The 20,642-nt window shown below is 46.8% G+C and overlaps 2 protein-coding genes across 2 annotated transcripts; one reads left to right on the top strand and one right to left on the bottom strand.

The window, feature by feature from the left end:
• Positions 1–834: 834 nt before the first annotated feature.
• On the bottom strand, positions 835–6,558 carry LOC136457262 (xylan O-acetyltransferase 1-like). Its single transcript, XM_066457334.1, has 5 exons — positions 5,541–6,558; positions 5,281–5,452; positions 4,734–4,933; positions 4,487–4,642; positions 835–1,588 (listed from the first exon to the last, which is right to left on the bottom strand). The coding sequence occupies exons 1-5, from the start codon at positions 6,236–6,238 to the stop codon at positions 1,219–1,221; spliced, it is 1,596 nt and encodes a 531-aa protein (XP_066313431.1). The 5' UTR covers positions 6,239–6,558; the 3' UTR covers positions 835–1,218.
• A 5,104-nt stretch (positions 6,559–11,662) lies between these two features.
• LOC136461447 (secreted RxLR effector protein 161-like) lies at positions 11,663–12,307 on the top strand. Its single transcript, XM_066460734.1, has one exon. The coding sequence runs from the start codon at positions 11,663–11,665 to the stop codon at positions 12,305–12,307; it is 645 nt and encodes a 214-aa protein (XP_066316831.1).
• The last annotated feature ends 8,335 nt before the right edge of the window (positions 12,308–20,642 follow it).

Genomic DNA, 20,642 nt, shown 5'->3' with positions numbered 1-20,642 from the left:
TATTGATATGTTTTTCGATAAACCTGCTTTAAAAATGACTAAAGACGATAAAGATGTAATTTTAGCTCTATTCTAAGCATTATTTCTAAAGTTTGTCAAATATAATCGAAAATAATCAATATTATCACACAAAATACGTATACTATGAAAGCGTATTTCATGCCGAATAACTAATTTAGTATAACAAATATTAAAATATTTTTTTTAAATTTTTTGACGAAACTCAAAATAATTTGACTTTTCATTACTCCAACTAAAATTACTAATTTTTATCTAAGAGCGAGGAAGTGGTAACTGCTTTGTCCTGCCTCTAAGAAAGATCATGCTACGTCTACTAGTCTACTACTACTACTTTCTCCGTCCAAAAAGAACGGAAGTCGTCTCCGCACTCGCGTCAGTACTGCATCTGTCTCACACCTCAGTCTGCCACTGCCACTGCCACAGGTCCATCCGTTCAGGGCAAAGGAGATACGGGAGTTTCAGTGCCACAGCGAACGCCAAAAGCAGCGCAGAACCTATCCGGCTATCCCAATTGAGTCCAGTCCAGCGCGCACGCTCCAGCAACGGCATGATGCCAACCTCCGCACCGCACCTTCCCTCAACCTCTGATGCTGTCCGTTTCTCGTTGTTCTCTCATCGCTCGCTCGCTCGGCCTTCGCAGTTGGATCAGGGAGCTGTGCACCAAAACGATGAGGCGGCCAGGCAGGACGGCCACCTGCTAAAAAGGGCCTTCAACTCCATCACCTCTCGATCTGCCTCCCGTGCCCGTCCGTGCAAAAGAGTGCGCGACGACAAGACATCCACACCAACCTGCGCGCAGAAAAGGCGCCCCACGAGGGCACGAATCTGCTGCGGGTCAGGGTGGACCGGTGGACCTATGCGAGTGCCCGTTTCTGTGTAAACCATATTTGTTCATCTCTTTCATTCCAGCTTCTGTTACACCGAATGTACATTTCTGGGGCAGTCAATCTCACAGCCCGCCCATTTACAGTCTCTTTTCACTTGACCTATACCACCCCTATATAATAAACAAACAAACCAAAGGCATCTTTCGACATCGAAAAGGGCCAGAGAGAATGTGAAGGAAAGGAGGAGAAAATTTTCCTGTCTGAACCGATGATGATTGTGTGTGTATAAGTATAACCCACCAGCCATGCCACGGCCATCCCAGCCTATGAATCGAATTGGCGACGATCTGTCCTCTGCATCTACCAGTTTCTACTCGAACTGGAGTGCAGGCCTGGAGAGTATCCGTGTGTAGAGCACGAGGTTCCAGATGTCGGGCACGCCGGGGAGGCACCAGTGGATGCAGTCGGCGTAGGTGCCCGGGTCCGCCTGCTCCTCGGGGCCCAGCACCTTCCCCTGCCGGATGGTGTGCACCGAGGTGTGCCCGTCCTTGCGCCGCTCCGACATGGTGGTGATGTCGACGAAGGTGATGGGCACCCGCGGCGACGCCCGGCGGGAGACGTTCTTCGCCTGGTGGAACATGTCCCAGTCCATGCCCAGCCACAGCGGGCCGTGCCAGTCCAGCAGCGGCATCGTCTCCTTGGCGCACCGGATCCCGTCCGGGTTGCCCCACACCTGCGGGCTGTTATTTTTTTAACACAAGAAGAATAAAACATCGTCAGTTTTGAGTTTTGAGTACGAATTTGTAAATTTGCTATTTCATCACTGCATAACATATCGAGCGCCCTTAAAAAAAACAAATGGAAACAGGGAACCAAATCGATTCAGATTTCTACCACGCGTGATGTGAATTTTGAATTGCCAAACACGCGTTGTGCGATATAGCGCCGCAATCGTCACTTGTTCTCTGGTTCGCGGAGCCTCAACTGTATCTTTCGACGTGACATGCCTCCAACTACTCCAGGCTAGGTAAGTGCTCCGTCCGTGGACGCAATCGCGAATGAAACAGTCCACGATTTTGATTGGTACCGATCTTTCCATTACAGTTTCAGGCTAGCGAATGAAACACAACACGCAGTGCCCGGTGGGGTCCATTCGGTATGTTCAGTCACCACATCCAAACCTCCTTGCATAAAACAACCACCAAAGACAAATGGGGAATCTCTTCTCTAGCTAAAAAGAAATATACAGCTCTGGGAATTCAAAGTGGTTTGCTTCACGGAACCTAACACATCTATCACTTCCCTGATAGGTCCCCATCCTTAATTTTCTTTTTGTTCCAGGATGCTTTAGGTGAGCCTGCGCAATGCGTCATCCCCGGGCCAACTGGCTGGACAGATCGTTGTCAAACGGATTGTCCGTGGCGATGGGTGACCAATGCAACCTTCCGTTTGATCCTACTACTAGTAGCCGAGCCGCGTGTGGCCATCCGTTTGTCAGTGTGTGATAGATGCAGGCAAGGCAATAATTTAGAACTGGCACTTGGCATGCTAAATGAATATGCAAATACAATTGGCATGCTAAATGAATATGCAAATACAATACAATACAATACTGGCGACGGATACTAATTAAGAACTCCGGTGCTGACTCTCAAGAGAGGATTCAGCTTTGAGCCCGAACTACGCAACTAAAAAAAAAAGCATAGCGTCAGATGCAAGTAGGATTAATCGTCGTCAGATGAGGAGACTTCCATCTCATCCACCCCCAATCTTCAGGCTGCAACGTGATCGCGGTCTCAAAGAACCGGTTTCATAACTCGACCAACTTAAAAACTGTTCTCTCTAAGATCCTAAAATTCCGGCCACGGGATAAGAAAAGGTACAGTACTGATGCGCCAACGACCGACGCCAGTGCAGTGGCGACGGAGCATTTCTAACCCCGTGATGCCACAACTACGAATCCACCTACGAACGGAGCATTTCTAACCCGGTCGCGTGCCCTTAAACCCGGCTTGATCCGTTTCTTTTTTCATCCGAAACGGTGTTTTCCTCTCATAAATTCTTTCAAATTCATCCAGAATTCCTCCAAGCGAACGGGGCTGAATCACGATCATTGGCGCATGATGGGGTTAATCACGGATGGCAGCAGCCGGCGGCCAAGGGAGAATATCGATTGGAACTTTGGAAGCTTCGACACATCTGGTTGGTTAGTGACTTGGTGCAAATAATTCGATGGCCCATGTGATGAGACAGGTATGCACAACTCTGAGTTCTCCTGCCGCAGTACGTACTAATCACTAATGTAATCGCAACGTGCACGGACAGCGCGCTGAGTACAACACTACTACAGTTATATTATTTTAATTTTAATAGTATAAAGAGCAATACTCCTCCTATAATAGTCCTCCTATAGTAGCCTGATAGGCGTTACTTGAATTTTAACGGGCCTTGACAGTTTTGTGACGCAAGTCTCTTGACCACGTAAAGTGCATTATTGATAACCGGGAGGATCGGAGGGAAGGTGCTGATCCAAGTAACGCCTAGAAAAGTCGCGTTTACCACCTGTTACCGTGCACAAAAAGGTGTAGCACGTACTGGAGACTGGATTACAGTAGCAGTGAAGTGAAACAAACAACAGACATCTACAAGAGCTGAGTACTGTGCCCCTCGTTGGGATCGGTACTCCATGCATGTGACCAGCTACCGGTACGCAGCGTATTGCACTACACGTGGGCTGAAATGTCAAACGCTTGATACATGAGTATAGCTGGCTGAAATGTCAAACGCTTGATACATGAGTATAGCTACATTACATCTAATTTCAGTAAGTCCCATCAGGTGCACTGTTCGCTGGTAACGTTTCTCATACCCCGAATTCACAGCCGATCGAGCCGAACAGCGTGTTTCATTCATTTACCATATATCAAAAAAGGCCAAACAGACTCGCGTCGCCCGGTCACCACCACCACAGGACGCACACCCTAGGAGGAGGAGGACGCCCAGAGCCTGAATACGTACCCCCGACCCAAGCACCCGCGGGAGGGGGGCCGACTCTGACATCTCCAGCCACTCGTCCCGACGTGACGCGCCCTTTTCCCTCGACTCTGCACAGCGAGACAGCGACCCCGCGCGAGCGCGCTGGCCGTTTCGCCCACGGCAACGGCATGACGGGAGCCGACCGCGGCGGTCGAGTCGGCCCGCGCCCACTCCGCCACCAAACCATGCGGCGCTACGCTACGGATGGCATTGGCAGGAACCGGCACCACCACGCACGCGCACTGCGCAGCCATGTACTGTGCATTACCCTTTGCTGTGCGAAACGACCAAAGGCTCGGGCGCGGCGCCCCCACACGCGTGACGCGTCGCGACGCGAATTAAGAGTTAACTACAGGCTAACTACTAGTAGTAGTACGTTTCTGCAGTGTTGGGCAGTTGAGCGTGCACTGTGTACGTGCCTTGCCCTTGATCCCATCGTGCGTACTTGTTCGATGTTCAAGCTTAAAGTAGGTACGGAGTGGGGGAGTATTGTACTATGAAATGGAGTGGAATCTAATACTACGCATGATTGAGAATAATAAAGAACATAAAAAAATCGGGTGGGAAATAATAATAAATAAAAATGTACTAGTAGTATATACCTGATATGGAGAGGGGACATGCTCATGAAGAAGACGGACGTGCGCGCCGGGTCGATGTTGTCGTTCACCCAGTTCGCCCACGTCGTGAGCACCTTCCGATACGCCTCGATCCGCACCACCTCGTCATGCTCCTCCCAGCTCTTGGCGCCCGGTCTCCTGCGAGTATGCATGTAAACGATCAAGTTCCCTTCCGGGAGCGCGCTCGTGTCAAACGGGGTGGTGGCCGGGTTCGTCGCCGTCGTCGTACATGACTTTCATGTCCATCGTGTTCATCCACCAGATGTAGGTGTTGAAGACGAGGTAGTCGACGCCGCGCCAGTTCTCGGCGTGCGCCCCGATCGTGTCCGCCTTGATGATCCGGTGCTGGATGCTGTGGATCTTGGGGTCGTCCGAGTTCGACTCCACCAGGAACGGCGCCCAGTAGAACTCCACCGTCGCGTTGAACTCCTGCATTTTCAGCACCCGGCCGCACCAAAAGGCGGTTCGGGTTGGTTCGTCAGTTTATTTCATTTCGAGGAAGGAAACACACACACGCAGGGCTGCTGGCGGCCTGGTCAGCGACGGCCCCGTCGTCCAGGGAAAAAAAACGCGAGGTTGGTGCACCTAGCTAGCCGTCACCAACGGGCACGCGTCACGGTTGAAAAACAAACAACGGCTGCCTGCGTGGAAACTGGAACGAATTGCTTGCAGTATTATCGAGGGCACCCGTGGGCCGGGCTACTAGATGTCGAGGATTATCCCGGGCGGCACGAATCCTAAAGCGGGCAGAAAGGGTCGGGGGACGGGAGACGCACCCAGGCGTGGAAGACGACGCGCTGGCCCTCCCAACTGACGTACTTCTTCCCCGGCGAGACTGCCGACTGCACCAGGCACACCATGGACTCCCACTGGTTGCGGTTCAGCGAGTCCCCCACGAACATGAACCGCTTGCCCCGGAGCCGCTCCATGAACAGCTTCGCGTCGAACCTGCAATGGAATTGAAAGCCTTGCCGTTGATGCGCATGACATGCATATAGCCACAGCCAGCCGAGGCCACTTCTGGTAGGTGTCGTACCTGGGCATGGAGCAGTCCTTGGGCTGCCACCGCCACTTCTGGTAGGTGTCGTCGCGGCGGCCGTTCTTCATGCACGTAACCTGCGACGTCAGGAACTGGCACTCCTCCTCCCGGTACAGCGGGTAGCTCGTGTTGTCGAACACCCACCGGCCCTTGGACAGGTCGCACGTCTCCGGCACGCCCAGCGCGGGAGGCACCACCGTCTTCTTCGCCGCGCGCTGCCTGCGGGGCTTCTTCGCCTTCTTCTTGGACGTCTTCTTCTGGCTCTTGGTGGTGCCGGCCACCTTACTCTGCGGCGGCTTCTCGACGACAACCACCGGCGCCGGCTCCGTCGTCGTCGTGGTCACCGCGTGCTTCGGCTTCTCCTGCTCGCTGTGGTGCAACGCGGCGGCGGGCTTCTCCGAAGCGGAGATGTCTCGCCGGGGCACCACCACTTGCCGGCCACCCCCACCACCACCCGTGGTGGTGGCCGGCACCGTTAGCTCGGGCACGCGCGTCAGCGGCTCGATCGTGAGCGACCGGATGTCCTCGCCGTACATGACGATGACGCAGAGGACGAAGAAGACGCTCGCCACGTACACCGGCAGCCGCCCGCCCTTGCGCAGCGACGTCACGGCGTGCTTCGCGCCGAACGCGTCGGCCCCGGCTCCCGCGCCCGCGCCCGCGAGCGACGACTTGCGCCGCCCCGCCAAGCTCATGGCGCCCGCGGCTCGCTCGCTACCCAGCGCTGCTGGCTGATCCTAGTAGTCCTCTCCCTCTCGATCTCCCTGTGCGCCGGCCGGGTTAGTTTTCGCTTGGACCGATCGAACGCGTGCCGCGACCGCGATCAGAAAGCGGGGGAGGCCGGATCGTCCGCGCTAGCTAGCAGAGGTAGCCGCCCGCGGGGTCTTTATGGATTGGCTGGCGAACCGGCCCGGCCGGGGAGTCAACACCGGGGGCTGCGGATTTGGTGAGGGGATGACATCTCCTGATGCTTCCCTCTCCCTTCTCTTCTTCCCTGGGCTGGGCAGGCGTTGAACGGGCAAGTGCAAGCAACAGGTATTAATTGGATTGATGGAACGGATTCGTTTTATTCCTTGACAAATTCTCTTCTCTTTAGTCGCCGCGACCTGGCCATACGAGACTCACATGGACAAACGTGGTACAGCACGTCACTGACATATTTGGACTAGTTTAATTTCAACTACTATACTTCGTATATATACAGCACCGTATTAAATACGAAGCTATATACACACACCTCTAAACATTAGTGAGGAGATCGGAAAAGATTTTTTTTAGAACAAAGTTCCAGCCTTAACCATGGAGACCGCAAAGATATGTAGCGAACTGTTATTTTAGAATGAATTTATTTTATTACTTAAAGGGGGGGGGGGGGGGGGGGGGGGGGGGGGGGGCAGCTGATCATGTGTGGTCAACGAGGTAACTCCATTCTATACATATACATGGACAGCCTGTTTACGAAATATGATGATGATACGATGAGGAGACGTTTAGAACAACATGAACACGCATTTCCTTTCGAAAAAGAAGAACATGCGCGTGCGTCACATGTAAACATATCATGAGGATGTTTGGGAGAACGCAGCCGGGATTTCACTTGATTTCTGCCATTGTTTTCGACGCTTTGCTTGGTAGATAGAATAATGCGTGACATTCCATCCCCTCAAAAAAAATGCGTGACATTCCAGCTAACGTTCTATATGTGCTAACAGCTAACGACCGGTTTGAGACTTCTGGAAATGATGGAGTTGCATCGACGTGACTGTTGATTCCAGTACAGCGTGACAGTGGAGACTTCTTGGTGGCGGCGGATCTGGGTCACTGCTCCTGGATTTGTGCATCACGCTTGTCAGTGAAGGGAAAGACAAGTTTTTGTTGATATAATATGGGCTTGGCTCATATAATATTTAATAAATCAAATAAAACTCTATGGTGCGTAACATTAAGCATTATATGGTTTAATACCATATGTGATTTTGACTGAACGCTAACTCAGCTTATATGGTTGGAAATTATTCATCTAAATTGAGAAGCTGAGAAAAAGGATAAAAGCGTGCCACACACGCGCGCGCCGCCGCCACCGGGCCGGGGCCGTGGCAGGCGGGCAACGAGCGAGCGGACGTGTTTGACCAGTCTTTTGCCACTTAATCCACATAACAACGGGAGTTACTCCCCTTGATGGTGGAGGCGAACTGATTGCGGCTGTTACTGACGGGATTCTCCGCTGCCTCTCTTCTCCCCGTCCATATATCCGAGTCATGCGTCAGCCCAGATTAAGTCCTTCCGCAACCACTCCCGAGAGAACCACACTTCCGCAGCCTTCTGGTTTCCCCGTCCCGTACCTCTGCGCGCACGGAGTAGCGGGAGAGCAGGTGCCTCCGGAACCCTCGTCCGCCAGAGAATCTTGCACGGGGTGCCCGGCGATTAGGTTTTTGGGGAGCGATCCACGACTGCTCGTCCACGCACATCTTCTTCTCGGTGATTGCCTGTGGAACATCAAGGTGTCTTCTTTCTGATGATCCATTCGTGGGACTGCACTGCGAACATCTTCCTGCATCGACTGTGGTCCGCGACTTCGAGCAACGCACTATGTCGACTAGTGTGAATGGAGCCTCCGATGCCCTCGGCATGGGACCCTCCGCTGGGTACAGTCTAATCTATGTGATTTCTGTACTTTGTATTTTTACTGTATTCATCAGTATGTCATCTCTGCATGCTGTAGTGTTCATAAGAAATATACACATGCACATATATGTCATCACAAACCTGCTGGTGTTATTTTTTTGGATTAAACTGATAATAAAATTGCCTAAATTTCTAACAATCCAAAAACCTAATGTTAGGCAATTTTCTGTCAGTGGTTTTGCTGCTGCTTGGAAGCCAAATAATTTTGATGGCAAGAATTTCATGATATGGCGTGCCAAGATGGTATTGTGGTTGACTACGATGAACTGCTATCACGCCGCATAGGGGAAGCCTGAACAGTTTACTCCTGAGGAGGAGCAAAAGTTCTTGGCTGCCGATAACCTGTTTCGAGGAGCCATGATTAGTGCACTTCATCCCAAGTATGAGAAAAACTACATATCTTGCACATCAGGCAAAGAGTTATGGGATGCTTTTGAGGCAAAGTTTGGGGTTTCTGATGCTGGCAGTGAGCTGTACCTTATGGAGCAGTTGTATGACTATAAAATGGTTGAAAACCGTTCTGTGGTCGAACAGGCTCATGAGATACAGGCGCTAGCAAAGGAACTAGAACATTTTCCATGTTTGTTGCACGACAAGTTTGTGGCCGGCGGTATAATCGCTAAGCTGCCGCTTTCTTGGAGGGATTTTGCTACTTCTCTAAAACACAAGAGACAAGAGTTTAGCGTGGCTGAGCTTATTGGATCTCTTGATGTTGAGGAGAGGGTGAGGGCAAAAGACATCCATGGAAAAGGAGTTGAGTCTTCCATAGCCAATATGGTGCAGAAGAAAAACTCATTTGCATCTTGTAATAAAAAGAAGAAGAATATGCAAGAGAACAACAATGCAAAGCCTAAGCAGACTGCACAGTTAAGAAGAAAAACAACACGACAGCTGGAGGATGCTTTGTTTACGGGAGTGATGAGCATTGGGCAAGTGCGTGTCCAGACCACAAATATAAGCAAAAAAAGAAATCAGCAAACATGGTAATTAGTGAGACTGGAGGAGAAACATCTGGGTATGGTAATTTTTTTACCTTTTGTTCTTTTAGTTTGTCTTTCACCTGAGTGGTGGATGGACAGTGATGCTAATATTCATGTGTGTGCTGATGTTTCTTTGTTTATTTTCTATCAGGCCGACAGGAGTGGAGCCTTGCTGATGGAAAACGGTTCGCATGCGCGTGTTCTTGGTGCTGGTACGGTCGTTCTGAAGTTTACTTCGGGAAAGACGGTGCTGTTAAAGAACTGCATCATGTCCCCTCCATCAAGAAGAATCTTATTAGCGCTTCTCAGATGTGTCGCGATGGCTTTAAAATTGTGCTTGAGTCCAATAAATGTGTTGTGTTGAGATATGAAACATTTGTTGGAAAAGGTTATGATTGCGGAGGCTTGTTCCGCTTATCTTTGCTTGATGATGTGTGTAATAAAGTGGTGAACAATGTTAATGTTTTGGATGAGTCGAATATATGGCATTCACGACTTTGTTACATTAATTTTGGCTGTCTCACGCGGCTTGCAAATCTAAATTTAATCTCGAAATTTAACTTAGTCAAAGATTCTAAGTACCAGGTGTGTGTGCAATCGAAGCAACCACGCAAGCCTCATAAGGCTGCTGAGGCGAGGAACTTGGCACCATTAGAACTCGTTCATTTCGATTTATGCAAAATAAATGGCGAATTGACTAAAGGCGGTATACGATACTTCATGACATTTATAGATGATTGCAATAGATTTTGCTATGTGTATTTATTAAAAACAAAAGATAAAGCGTTGCATTATTTTAAGGTCTATAAAGCTGAGGTAGAAAATCAACTTGAGAAGAAAATCAAGCGTTTGCGGTCCGATCGTAAGGGAGAATATTTCTCAAATGAATTTTCTGAGTTTTGCGCGGTGCATGGAATTATTCATGAGAGGACGTCACCATACTCACCACAGTCCAATGGGATTGTAGAGAGAAAGAGCCACACTCTAACCGATTTGGTTAATGCCATGTTGGAGATTGCGGGACTATCTAAGGAATGGTGGGGTGAGGCTATATTGACAGCATGTCATGTCCTAAATAAAGTGCCCACAAAGAACAAAAAAATTACACCATTCAAGGAATAGGAGAAGAAGAGATTAAATCTCTCTTACCTGTGAACTTGGGGTTGTTTGGCAAAGGTGAATGTGTCAATAAACAAAAAACGAAAGCTTGGACCAAAGACTGTTGATGGTGTCTTTCTTGGTTATGCTATTCACAGCGTGGGTTATAGATTTTTAATTATAAACTCTAGTGTTCCTGAGATGGCTGTTGATACAATCATGGAATCTAGAGATGCTACATTTTTTAGAATGAGTTTCCCATGAAAAATACACCTAGCACAACTGATCATGAATTTATAATTCTCCATGAGCATGAAAATTTTATTCTGATAGAACAAATTGAGGAACCCTATGTGCAAAATCCTGAGGAGGATGACACTATAGTCACCAGGAAAAGCAAGAGACAGAGGACTGTAAAGTCTTTTGGTGATGACTATATTGTGTACCTTGTGGATGACACACCAACGACCATTAAAGAGGCATATTCCTCTCCTGATGCTGACTTATGAAAGGAAGCAATACGGAGTGAGATGGATTCTGTTATGTCTAATGGAACTTGGGAAATAGTTGATCGTCCCTATGGGTGCAAGCCTATAGGTTGCAAATGGGTGTTCAAGAAAAAGCTTAGGCCTGATGGTACTATTGAGAGGTACAAGGCAAGGCTTGTGGCCAAAGGCTATACTCAAAAGGAAGGTGAGGATTTCTTTGATACTTATTTACCGGTTGCCCGATTAACCATAATTCGAGTTTTGCTTTCCCTGGCAGCCTCTTATGGTCTTATAGTTCATCAAATAGATGTTAAGACAGCTTTCCTAAATAGAGAGTTGGAGGAGGAGATCTATATGGATCAGCCTAATAGGTTTGTAGCAAATGGTCAAGAAGGCAAGGTGTGTAAATTATTAAAGACATTATACGGCCTAAAACAAGCTCCTGAGCAATGTCATGAGAAGTTCGACAGAACTTTAACATATGTTGGCTTTGTTGTGAATGAAGCTAACAAATGTGTGTACTATCGGTATGGTGGGGGTGAAGGAGTCATTTTGTGCTTATATGTTGATGACATACTGATCTTTGGATCTAGCCTCGAAGTGATCGAGGAGGTGAAGAAATTTCTATCTGAAAATTTTGAGATGAAAGATTTGGGAGAGGCTGATGTTATTCTTAATATCAAGCTTCTAAGAGAAGGTGATGGTGGGTAACTCTGTTACAAACCCACTATGTAGAAAAGGTGCTGCGTCACTTTGGGTTCAGTGACTATGCACCTGCTCCTACACCTTATGACCCTAGTGTGCTATTGAGGAAAATCGAAGAATAGCAAGGGATCAATTGAGATATTCCCATATCATTGGCTCGCTCATGTATCTTGCTAGTGCAATAAGGCCTGACATCTCATTTGTTGTGTGCAAGCTGAACCGGTTTGTGTCAAACCCGGGAGATGATCACTGGCGTGCTCTTGAGAGAGTGATGCGCTATCTGAAAGGCACCATGAGCTACGGTATTCGTTATACTGGACATCCAAAAGTGCTGGAAGACTATTGTGATGCCAACTGGACTTCTGATGCTGACGAGCTTTATGCCACAAGTGGATATGTGTTTTCGCTTGGAGATGGTGCTGTTTCCTGGCAGTCTTGCAAGCAGACTATCTTAACAAAGTCTACAATGGAAGTAGAACTCATAGCATTAGACACTGCTAGATCTGAGGCTGAGTGGCTTCGTGATGTCCTTATAAATTTACCGGTTGTTGAGAAACCCATACCGGCTATTTCTATGAACTACGATAACCAAACTGTGATTACAAAGGTTAACAGTTCCAAGGATAACATGAAGTCCATAAGGCATGTTAAGAGACGACTAAAATCTGTCAGAAAATTGAGAAACTCCAGAGTAATAGCGTTGGACTATGTCCACACGTCTAACAATCTGGCAAATCAGTTCACTAAGGGTTTGTCACGCAACGTGATAGAAAGTGCATCGAGAGAGATGGGTTTGAGACCCACTTGAAATTTACTATAGTGGTAACCTGTTCTATATGATCAGAGATCCCGTGAAGTAGGACGGTGAAACAAGCTAGTAGTAAATTGTGAGGAAAGATCCTTAGTAAGACTCATTTCTGATGCATATCTTTCCTTTCTGTAAGGCAGGATGGCTTTTGCCTTAATGTGTTCTAAGTGGCTTGTCAAAGCAAAGATATTGTCCTACAGAACATCTTTTGAGGAACACACCTATATGAGTCAGACTGCTGGTCACAGTCTATGAGATTTGGGTGATCTCTAAATACTCATGAAAGGCACTGAAGTATGACTTATATGCTTCAAATAGAGAGGATGCCTTTTGCTGCCCAATATCAGCCAAGGACTTTAGTGACATTCACCTCACACAAAACTGTCAATTCAAGGCTTAGTCCATTATTCAGTTGTGACTGAGTGAAACTATTATTCTAGATGGATGTTCAACTTAACAGTCTTCATCGAAACACTAGTATATAAAAGAAATGTGGTTCTAAGACTACTTTGTTACAAACCCTAGAGTTTGGTGGGGATTGTTGGATATAATATGGGCTTGGCCCATATAATATTTAATAAATCAAATAAAACTCTATGGTGCGTAACATTAAGCGTTGTATGATTTAATACCATATGATATTTTGACTGAACGCTGACTCAACTTATATGGTTGGATATTATTCATCTAAATTGAGAAGCTGAGAAAAGGATAAAGGCGTGCCACACGCGCACGCGTGCCATCGCCGCCGCAGGCCTAGCCGGGTGAAAGCTCTAGTTTGGTTTTGGTTAATTGATGAAACCCTAAGTGCTAACCTAGTTTATCAAAGTGATCATGAGATAGGTAGCACTACTCCAAGTGATGAAGCAATGACGAAGATCATGACAATGGTGATGGCATGGTTACGATCAAAGGCTTGAACTTGGAAAAGAAGAAAGAGAAAAACAAAAGGCTTAAGGCAAAGGTATAAAATGTAGGAACCATTTTATTTTAGTGATCAAGACACTTAATGAGTGTGATCACATTTAGGATAGATAGCCGTACTATGAAGAGGAGTGAAACTCGTATCGAAATGCGGTCATCAAAGTGCCACTAGATGCTCTAATTCATTGCATATGCATTTAGGATCTAGTGGAGTGCTAACACCCTTGAAAATATTTGTGAAAATATGCTAACACATGTGCACAAGATGATACACTTAGTGGTTGGCACATTTGAGCAAGGGTGAAGGAGATAGAGATGATAGAGGGTCAGTCTTGCTGTTTTACAACTGATTGGACGCTGGTCTCAGGGAGACCAGCGTGTCCGGTCAGGCGTGGCAGTGATACCCTAGCGTCGATCATATGACCAGACGCTGGGCCTCTGACTGACTGGACGCTGGAAGGCAGTGTCCGGTCAGAGGTGACGTAGCTGCACAGTAATCAGGGTGACTGACCGGACGCTGGATGTGTCCGGTCAAGTGACACCGGACGAATCCGGTCGAAGAAAACTGGTTTTGGAACCTTACTGTAAACGACCGGACGCTGGGGGTTCAGCGTCTGGTCACTTGTGCCGAAGCGTCCGGTCAAGTGTCGACCGTTGATATCAGACGACTCTTGTTGAACGCAGGATGACACGTGGCCGCTATTGGGCGACCAGACGCTGTGCCCTGCGTACGGTCAGTAGGACCGGAGCGTCTGGTCACCCCGATCAGTACCCAGTGAAGGGGTATAACGGCTCCTTTCATGGGGGCTTCTATTTAAGCCCCATGGCCAGCTAAAGCTCACTCTCTTGCACATTTTCATTGACATAGCAACCTTGTGAGCTTAGCTAAAGCACTCCCACTCATCTCCATCATTGATCCATCATCTTTGTGAGATTGGAAGTGAATCCAAGTGCATTGCTTGAGTGATTACATCTAGAGGCACTTGGTATTCGTGTTGCGCTGCGGATTTCGCTTGTTACTCTTGGTGGTTGCCACCACCTAGATGGCTTGGTGCAGCGGTGGAGGATCGGCACGAGTTGGTGATTGTTCGTGGCCGTCTTCAGTGATTGTGAGGGGAGTTGTACCTTCCTCGGCGGAGTGCCGAAAGGTAACTCTAGTAAATTGCTCGTGTCATTGAGTTACCTCACTTGTGGGGAGGTTCTTGTGGTGTCCAATCGTGTGGACGAGGTTTGTGAAACACCTCTTAGCCGCCGAACCACCAAGTGTTGGTCGACACAACGGGGATGTAGTGTGTTGGCAAGCACGTGAACCTAGGGAGAAAATCGGTTGTCTCTTGTCATTTGTATTCTCCCGATGATTGGCTTGATCTTCATCTTGTGATTGGTTCACTCCTCTACACGACGGTATAATCATCCCACTCATTTATTTACATTCTTACAAACTAGTTATAGCAAGCTCTTTAGTGTAATTAGATTTGAGAGCTTGCTTTATGTTTTTGAGTTCACCTAGTGAAGCTCTTTAGAGTAGCAAATTTGAGAGCTCCTAGTGAGTAGTAACTTTACAAGTTGTGTGCCTAGTAATCATTGCAACTAGAATTATTGGATAGGTGGCTTGTAACCCTTGTAGAGCTAGAGCAAGTTTGCATTTCGCTATTTGTCATACTAATCAAATTGCTCTAGTTGATTTATATATTTTTAAATAGGCTATTCACCCCCCCTCTAGCCATATTAGGACCTTTCACCAGGCCGGGGCCATGGGCGTGGGCGTGGGTGAGGTAGGCGGGCGGCGGGCGAGCGGGCAGGCGTGGCCAGTCTTTTGCCACTTAATCCACATAACAACGGGAGTTACTCCCCTTGATGGTGGAGGCGAACTGATTGTGGCCGTTACTGTCTCTTCCGCTTCCGTCTCTCCGTCTCCGTCTCCTAGGATTCTCCGCTGTCTCTCTTCTCCCCGTCCATATATCCGAGTCCTCCGTCAGCCTAGATTAAATCCTTCCGCAACCACTCCCGAGAGAACCACACTTCCGCAGCCTTCTGGTTTCCCCGTCCCGTACCTCTGCGCGCATGGAGTAGCGGGAGAGCAGGTGCCTCCGGAACCCTCGTCCGCCAGAGAATCTTGCACGGGGTGCGCGGCAATTAGGGTTTTGCAGAGCGATCCGCGACTGCTCGTCCACGCACATCTTCTTCTCGGTGATTGCCTGTGAAACATCAAGGTGTCTTTTTCCTGGTGATCCGTTCGTGGGACTGCACTGCGAACATCTTCCTGCATCGACTGTGGTCCGCGACTTCGAGCAACGCACTATGTCGACTAGTGCGAATGGAGCCTCCGATGCTCTCGGCATGGGACCCTCCGCTGGGCACAGTCTAATCTCTCCGCTGGGTACAGTCTAATCTCTGTGATTTCTGTACTTTGTGTTTTTACTGTATTCATCAGTATGTCATCTCTGCATGCTGTAGTGTTCATAAAAAATATACACATGCACATATATGTCGTCACAAACCTGCTGATATTATTTTTCTAGATTAAACTGATAATGAAATTGCCTAAATTCCTAACCGTTTTCAGAGCAAACATTTCCCACGTGTACGAACTGCATTAGCCGAGTCTAGTTCAGCACAGTAGGTGCCAGTGTCAGTTTTCTGTGACGAAGAAGGAATGTCAAATTGTGTCCTAAAATGTTGTACGAAGTACAGAAGACATTGTGTCCCTATGGATGATTCTGAAAGCCATTACTGTCTCTTACCATATATCCTAATCCCTTCGTTTTAAAATGTCATTTTAGTTTTATGCTATGTCATACTTCTCAAGTTTAACTAAGTTAAAAAATCACAAATATAATATATAATTGGTTTTATTAAATCCACCATCTTATATGTCCTAGTAATACACTTATTAGATATTTTTTTATGCAAAGTGAGAGGTTTTATTAGCCAGACAACCAAAGAATTACAATCTTGTTGGATGAGATTTGTGAATTTGAAATGTTTGATTCAAGATAAAACTAAAATGAACTAGAAGGATACCCGCGCGCTATTGCAAAAATCACAAATGATTTGGAGCGAAATTATATGAAAAGATAAACGATCGTTGATATGGATGACTAAAGGCACATTAGTGGACAATGTGGCTTGCTGACATGATGATTATGGTGAACAAAGACATAATTTCATATGCTAGTGGACTGTAATAATCACATGCTAGTGGATGCTGATGTGAACGACTTACATGGGAAGATAGAATGTTAGTGAAGGTTGAAAATTATAGAATTATAGATTATAGATATAGAATATAAATACATAGATATATAGATATATATTGACATAGATAGATACATAGATGTAGATATAGATATAGATATAGATATAGATATAAACTACGTTTTTAAGTTGGAGAGTGAAGGGCTAACCTCGTCCTAACTTCACCATATTCTTTTTTAGTTAAACAAAAAGTTTAGATTTAAGACATCTTAAAGAGGAGACATCAGTCCATAGAAAAATACAACTCAAGAGGAAAACTAAAAAATGTTTAACATTATTAACCAATACAAAATCTAAAATGACATCCATAGAAAGTAAAGAACTGTATTGGTATGGTTTCTAGAAGTTGACATATCGAAGTTAACAAATCCTTACGGTCTCAGAATCGAAACCAGTATGTCCCCTCTAAAAAGTACATACAAGAAACTTTTTGTTTGTCTATTATTGAACGCAAAATCATTTCTACTCAAATTGCCTACCAAACTACCGCAGCTCCTGTCAGTAACAAAGATATGAGAATCTAACCCCCTTGCTTAGATCAAGTGTGGAGGTTGGGCGCGATACAAAATGTACATCACATGGCTTGGCATAATAACATTAAGAAAAATGTTATATAGTTTCTGACTTACTACAAAAGCGGCACAATTTACTATCATTCTAATTTGTTGAGATGATTTCGTATGGCACACATTTCCCACACAATGCCGCTTTCATTGAAGTACCACATAAATTTTATTTTGAGAGGCAATTTCAAATCTCAAATTTCTTGTGTAACCTTAACACCGTTATTGACAATATAACTATACGACTTGTCTATGAAAAAGCCACCTTTTATGAAGACTCCACATGAAAGGATCCAAATCCTCGTCTAGATTAATAAAAGCCACACTAGCAACATTGTGTGGGACAACAAGGTGTTTTTGTAACCCTAGCATGAAAATTCGCTCTCATGGGGAGTTGAACCAAGACGTGAGGAGTGCTATTGAAGCCACCTAACCAACTCAGCTAGATGTCCTTTCGCTGGTCTTCCAATCTTTGTTGTTGGCTTTACTACAGTGCATCTGAACACCCAAATAGAGAAAAGGATATATGAGTCTATTTTGTAGCCAAATTATTATGAATATTATGACTTGCAATCTCCTGCCTTCGGAAAGCATAATATTTTTTTAAGAAAGTTAATTTTAAGACCAAACAATTATTCAAAAATACATAATAGTAGCTTCATGTTCTTTGTCTATTCAATATCATGACCCATAAAATAATTGTATCACCCACATATTGTAAAAGGCAAGCCATCTTCAATTAAACAAGGCACGACCCCCTTTCACTTGACCATCATCCTTAGCTCTAGCTAAAATGATTGCTAACATATCTACTACTATATTGAATAGTACAAAGGATAGTGGATCACCTTGTCTTAGGCCGTTCTTGGTTTGAAAATATGATCCCAATTGATCATTTACCTTTATCCCAACATTAGTTCCTTGTAAAAATGATTTGACCCACTCGCACCAAATAGGATGAAAACCATCCATCGTTAGACCTTACTCCAACATATGCAAAAAAAAAGAGGTGTGGTTTACTACTCCATTATATGCTCCCGTAAATTTTTCAACCCCTGATTCTTGATCCTATTAGGTATTCTAGATGTTAATATACTTGACAAGATCACTTCATTTGTGCTTATATCACCACGGGAGCACTCCATTTGTATAAGAAAATTCAGTGGTTGGCATTTCAGTTGATTCAACTTTTGTAGTATGTGCTATTGTGCTTCACTTAACGACATTTCTGCAACTTAGGGTATTGCCACTAAGTCGTCAGCGACAATGGAATGAGAATTGCTTGTGATTCCCCGCTGCGCTGTCGCTTCTCTTGTGAGGCATGGAAGGTACCGTTGAGCCATCTACCGCCACCAAGTGCCAATTAATCCCGAAACAAAAGGGTCGCTGTCCAATCATGTAACGGTACATTAGTATATGCGTCGAGTATTAGTGCTCCCTATGTGCCAATAATCTCCATTTGTCTCTGCTCCCATTAGGAAACGTGTTTGCTCGTCAGGCCTGAAACCCGGGGCATGCATGCTTCAGCGAAACACACCATGTCTAGATTCCGGAGCACTGGCATTGGCTCGTCCTCGTTGCACGACCAACTCGCGGGTGTTTCGCAGCGCAGGCTGGCTACGCAAAAGGCAGCCGCAACCATAAGAAAGCGAATTCGAGGGGGAACAGAGTGCGAGCGACGTAGATTCATATTCATTCACGACTGGACTGGACTCATGCGACATTAGCTGAAATCGAAGTGCGCGGTTGCGGCATCCTTTTCGACTGGACAGCAAGGCAGCACCACACCCTCGTAGTAGGCCATAGGCCATCGCCATGGGGCGTGGCTTTGGCTGTGGTACCGTACCGGAGAAAGAGAAAGGGATGTGCCCTAAGCAATAAGCATTTTTTCCTCTGCTTCTGCTCATCTTCTTCCGTTCCGTCCGTGGTCCTTATTCGGTTCAAGACTTTTCAGCCTTCAGGTAATGCATATGATATTTTCAGACAAAATAACAGACTAGAAGGAATACAGGGAGTAGCAGCTAGCTTAGCTGATCGAACACTCTGAACCGACCATAACCAGAGATCGCTGTTGGAAGTTCCACGCCTACGTTTCATTGGACCGCAACGCTTCGAGGATCTAACGCCATCATTGGTAGCTGAACTCCTGTCAAATCTCATTGGGTTGCCTCACAGTACAGTCAGTACACCCTCCCCCAATGACAAGCCTGTTGCGTCTTGCGTTGCAGGCCACTCAGTGACCACTCTCGCCAAAGAGATTTGACATTTACTCATTTTGTGCCTCCTGTTCCTCGTATCATGTGACCCACTGGCACTGCGACCCAAACGGCATTATTTTTGGTTGTTCATGGAAGCTATTTGGCCACCTACCAGAAGGTTATTTGCATCGTCCAAAACCTCCACGGCCTATTACAGGCTTACAGCGACGTTCCTGCGACGGCAGTGCAGCTTTATTTGGTTTTATAGACTTTTAATAGATCGAAGCTTGTCCTGCCTTGGCTTGGAAGCCCGGCCTGCATTCAGACGATTTGTTTGGTTTCGGTCGTTGATTTGGGGGCTTGCCCGTGGACGCAACCTGCAGAGTTGGTTGGCTCGGTTCAAATCAGAGAGCGACTGCTGCAGCAAACGCCACTAATCAAATGGAATCGTGAGGAATTTTCATTGCTCCACCGGTTTTTTTTTTTCTTCTCTCTCGGTATTTTTTCTCGGCTTAACCTAAATGTACCATGTTAATTTTGGGAGCATTTCGTGACTGTTTATGGAGCAGAGTGGACTACTACTACCGTATCAAAAGACTATATGTACGTATGTGCAGACTTGTCTCGGACGTTTGAACCAACCGAGCGTGAGAACAAAATGCTCAGTCAAGAAGATTCCGCGCGGCACAACAGGACTTCCAATCTTCTGCGTTCGCTGGTCTGGTTTTTCCAGATCAGCCGGCTGCTCCTCCCGGTAAAATACTGTTCATCAACCAGCCGCTACAGTATTCCTTCTCACAGAATCAGTCAGTTTCAGCGAACGGGGCCCTGTGTATAACTTGCGATATTTTTTTCGTTTTGGAATGTGCCATGTAGCCATCACGGCACAAAGCAGAGCCTGAGGCCGGCAAATCACGAGCTCACCGTCACGACGATGGACCAGCTGTTGACGGACGCAACAGGAACTGGCTACCTGCGCTTGGCCGATCTAGGGGGCTCCAGCCCTCCCCTACAGCTGGTGCATCAATGTAAATATATGGAGAGGGTGAGAAAGAAGAAGAGGTGGAGGAAAGAAGAAAGAGAGAGAGGAAGAAGAAGAGACCAGCCCCTTCGATCCTGTTCTGCGCTTGCTATCCCGGGGTGAAGCCTGATCGTGGTCTCGTGGACAAAAACAACTCGGGGTGGTTCGCGCGTCCTGCTTCGGCAGGCGACGCGGGCACGCGGCCGCCTCCGCCGCCATGCGGGCGGCAAGCAGCCCTGGACCACGGCCCACGGGGCTGGACCCGGATGCACGAAGCATGTCCATGATTAGCCTTCATCATCCGCCAGAATATGCAAGAATAGACGGGTTCTCGTCTCAGTTTCAGCCGTCGGTCGACTCCCTGCTCCTCG

This window comes from Miscanthus floridulus, chromosome 6 (genome assembly GCF_019320115.1).
Source record: "Miscanthus floridulus cultivar M001 chromosome 6, ASM1932011v1, whole genome shotgun sequence".
Classification (NCBI taxonomy): Eukaryota; Viridiplantae; Streptophyta; class Magnoliopsida; order Poales; family Poaceae; genus Miscanthus; species Miscanthus floridulus.
This window is presented reverse-complemented; position numbering and strand designations above follow the sequence as displayed.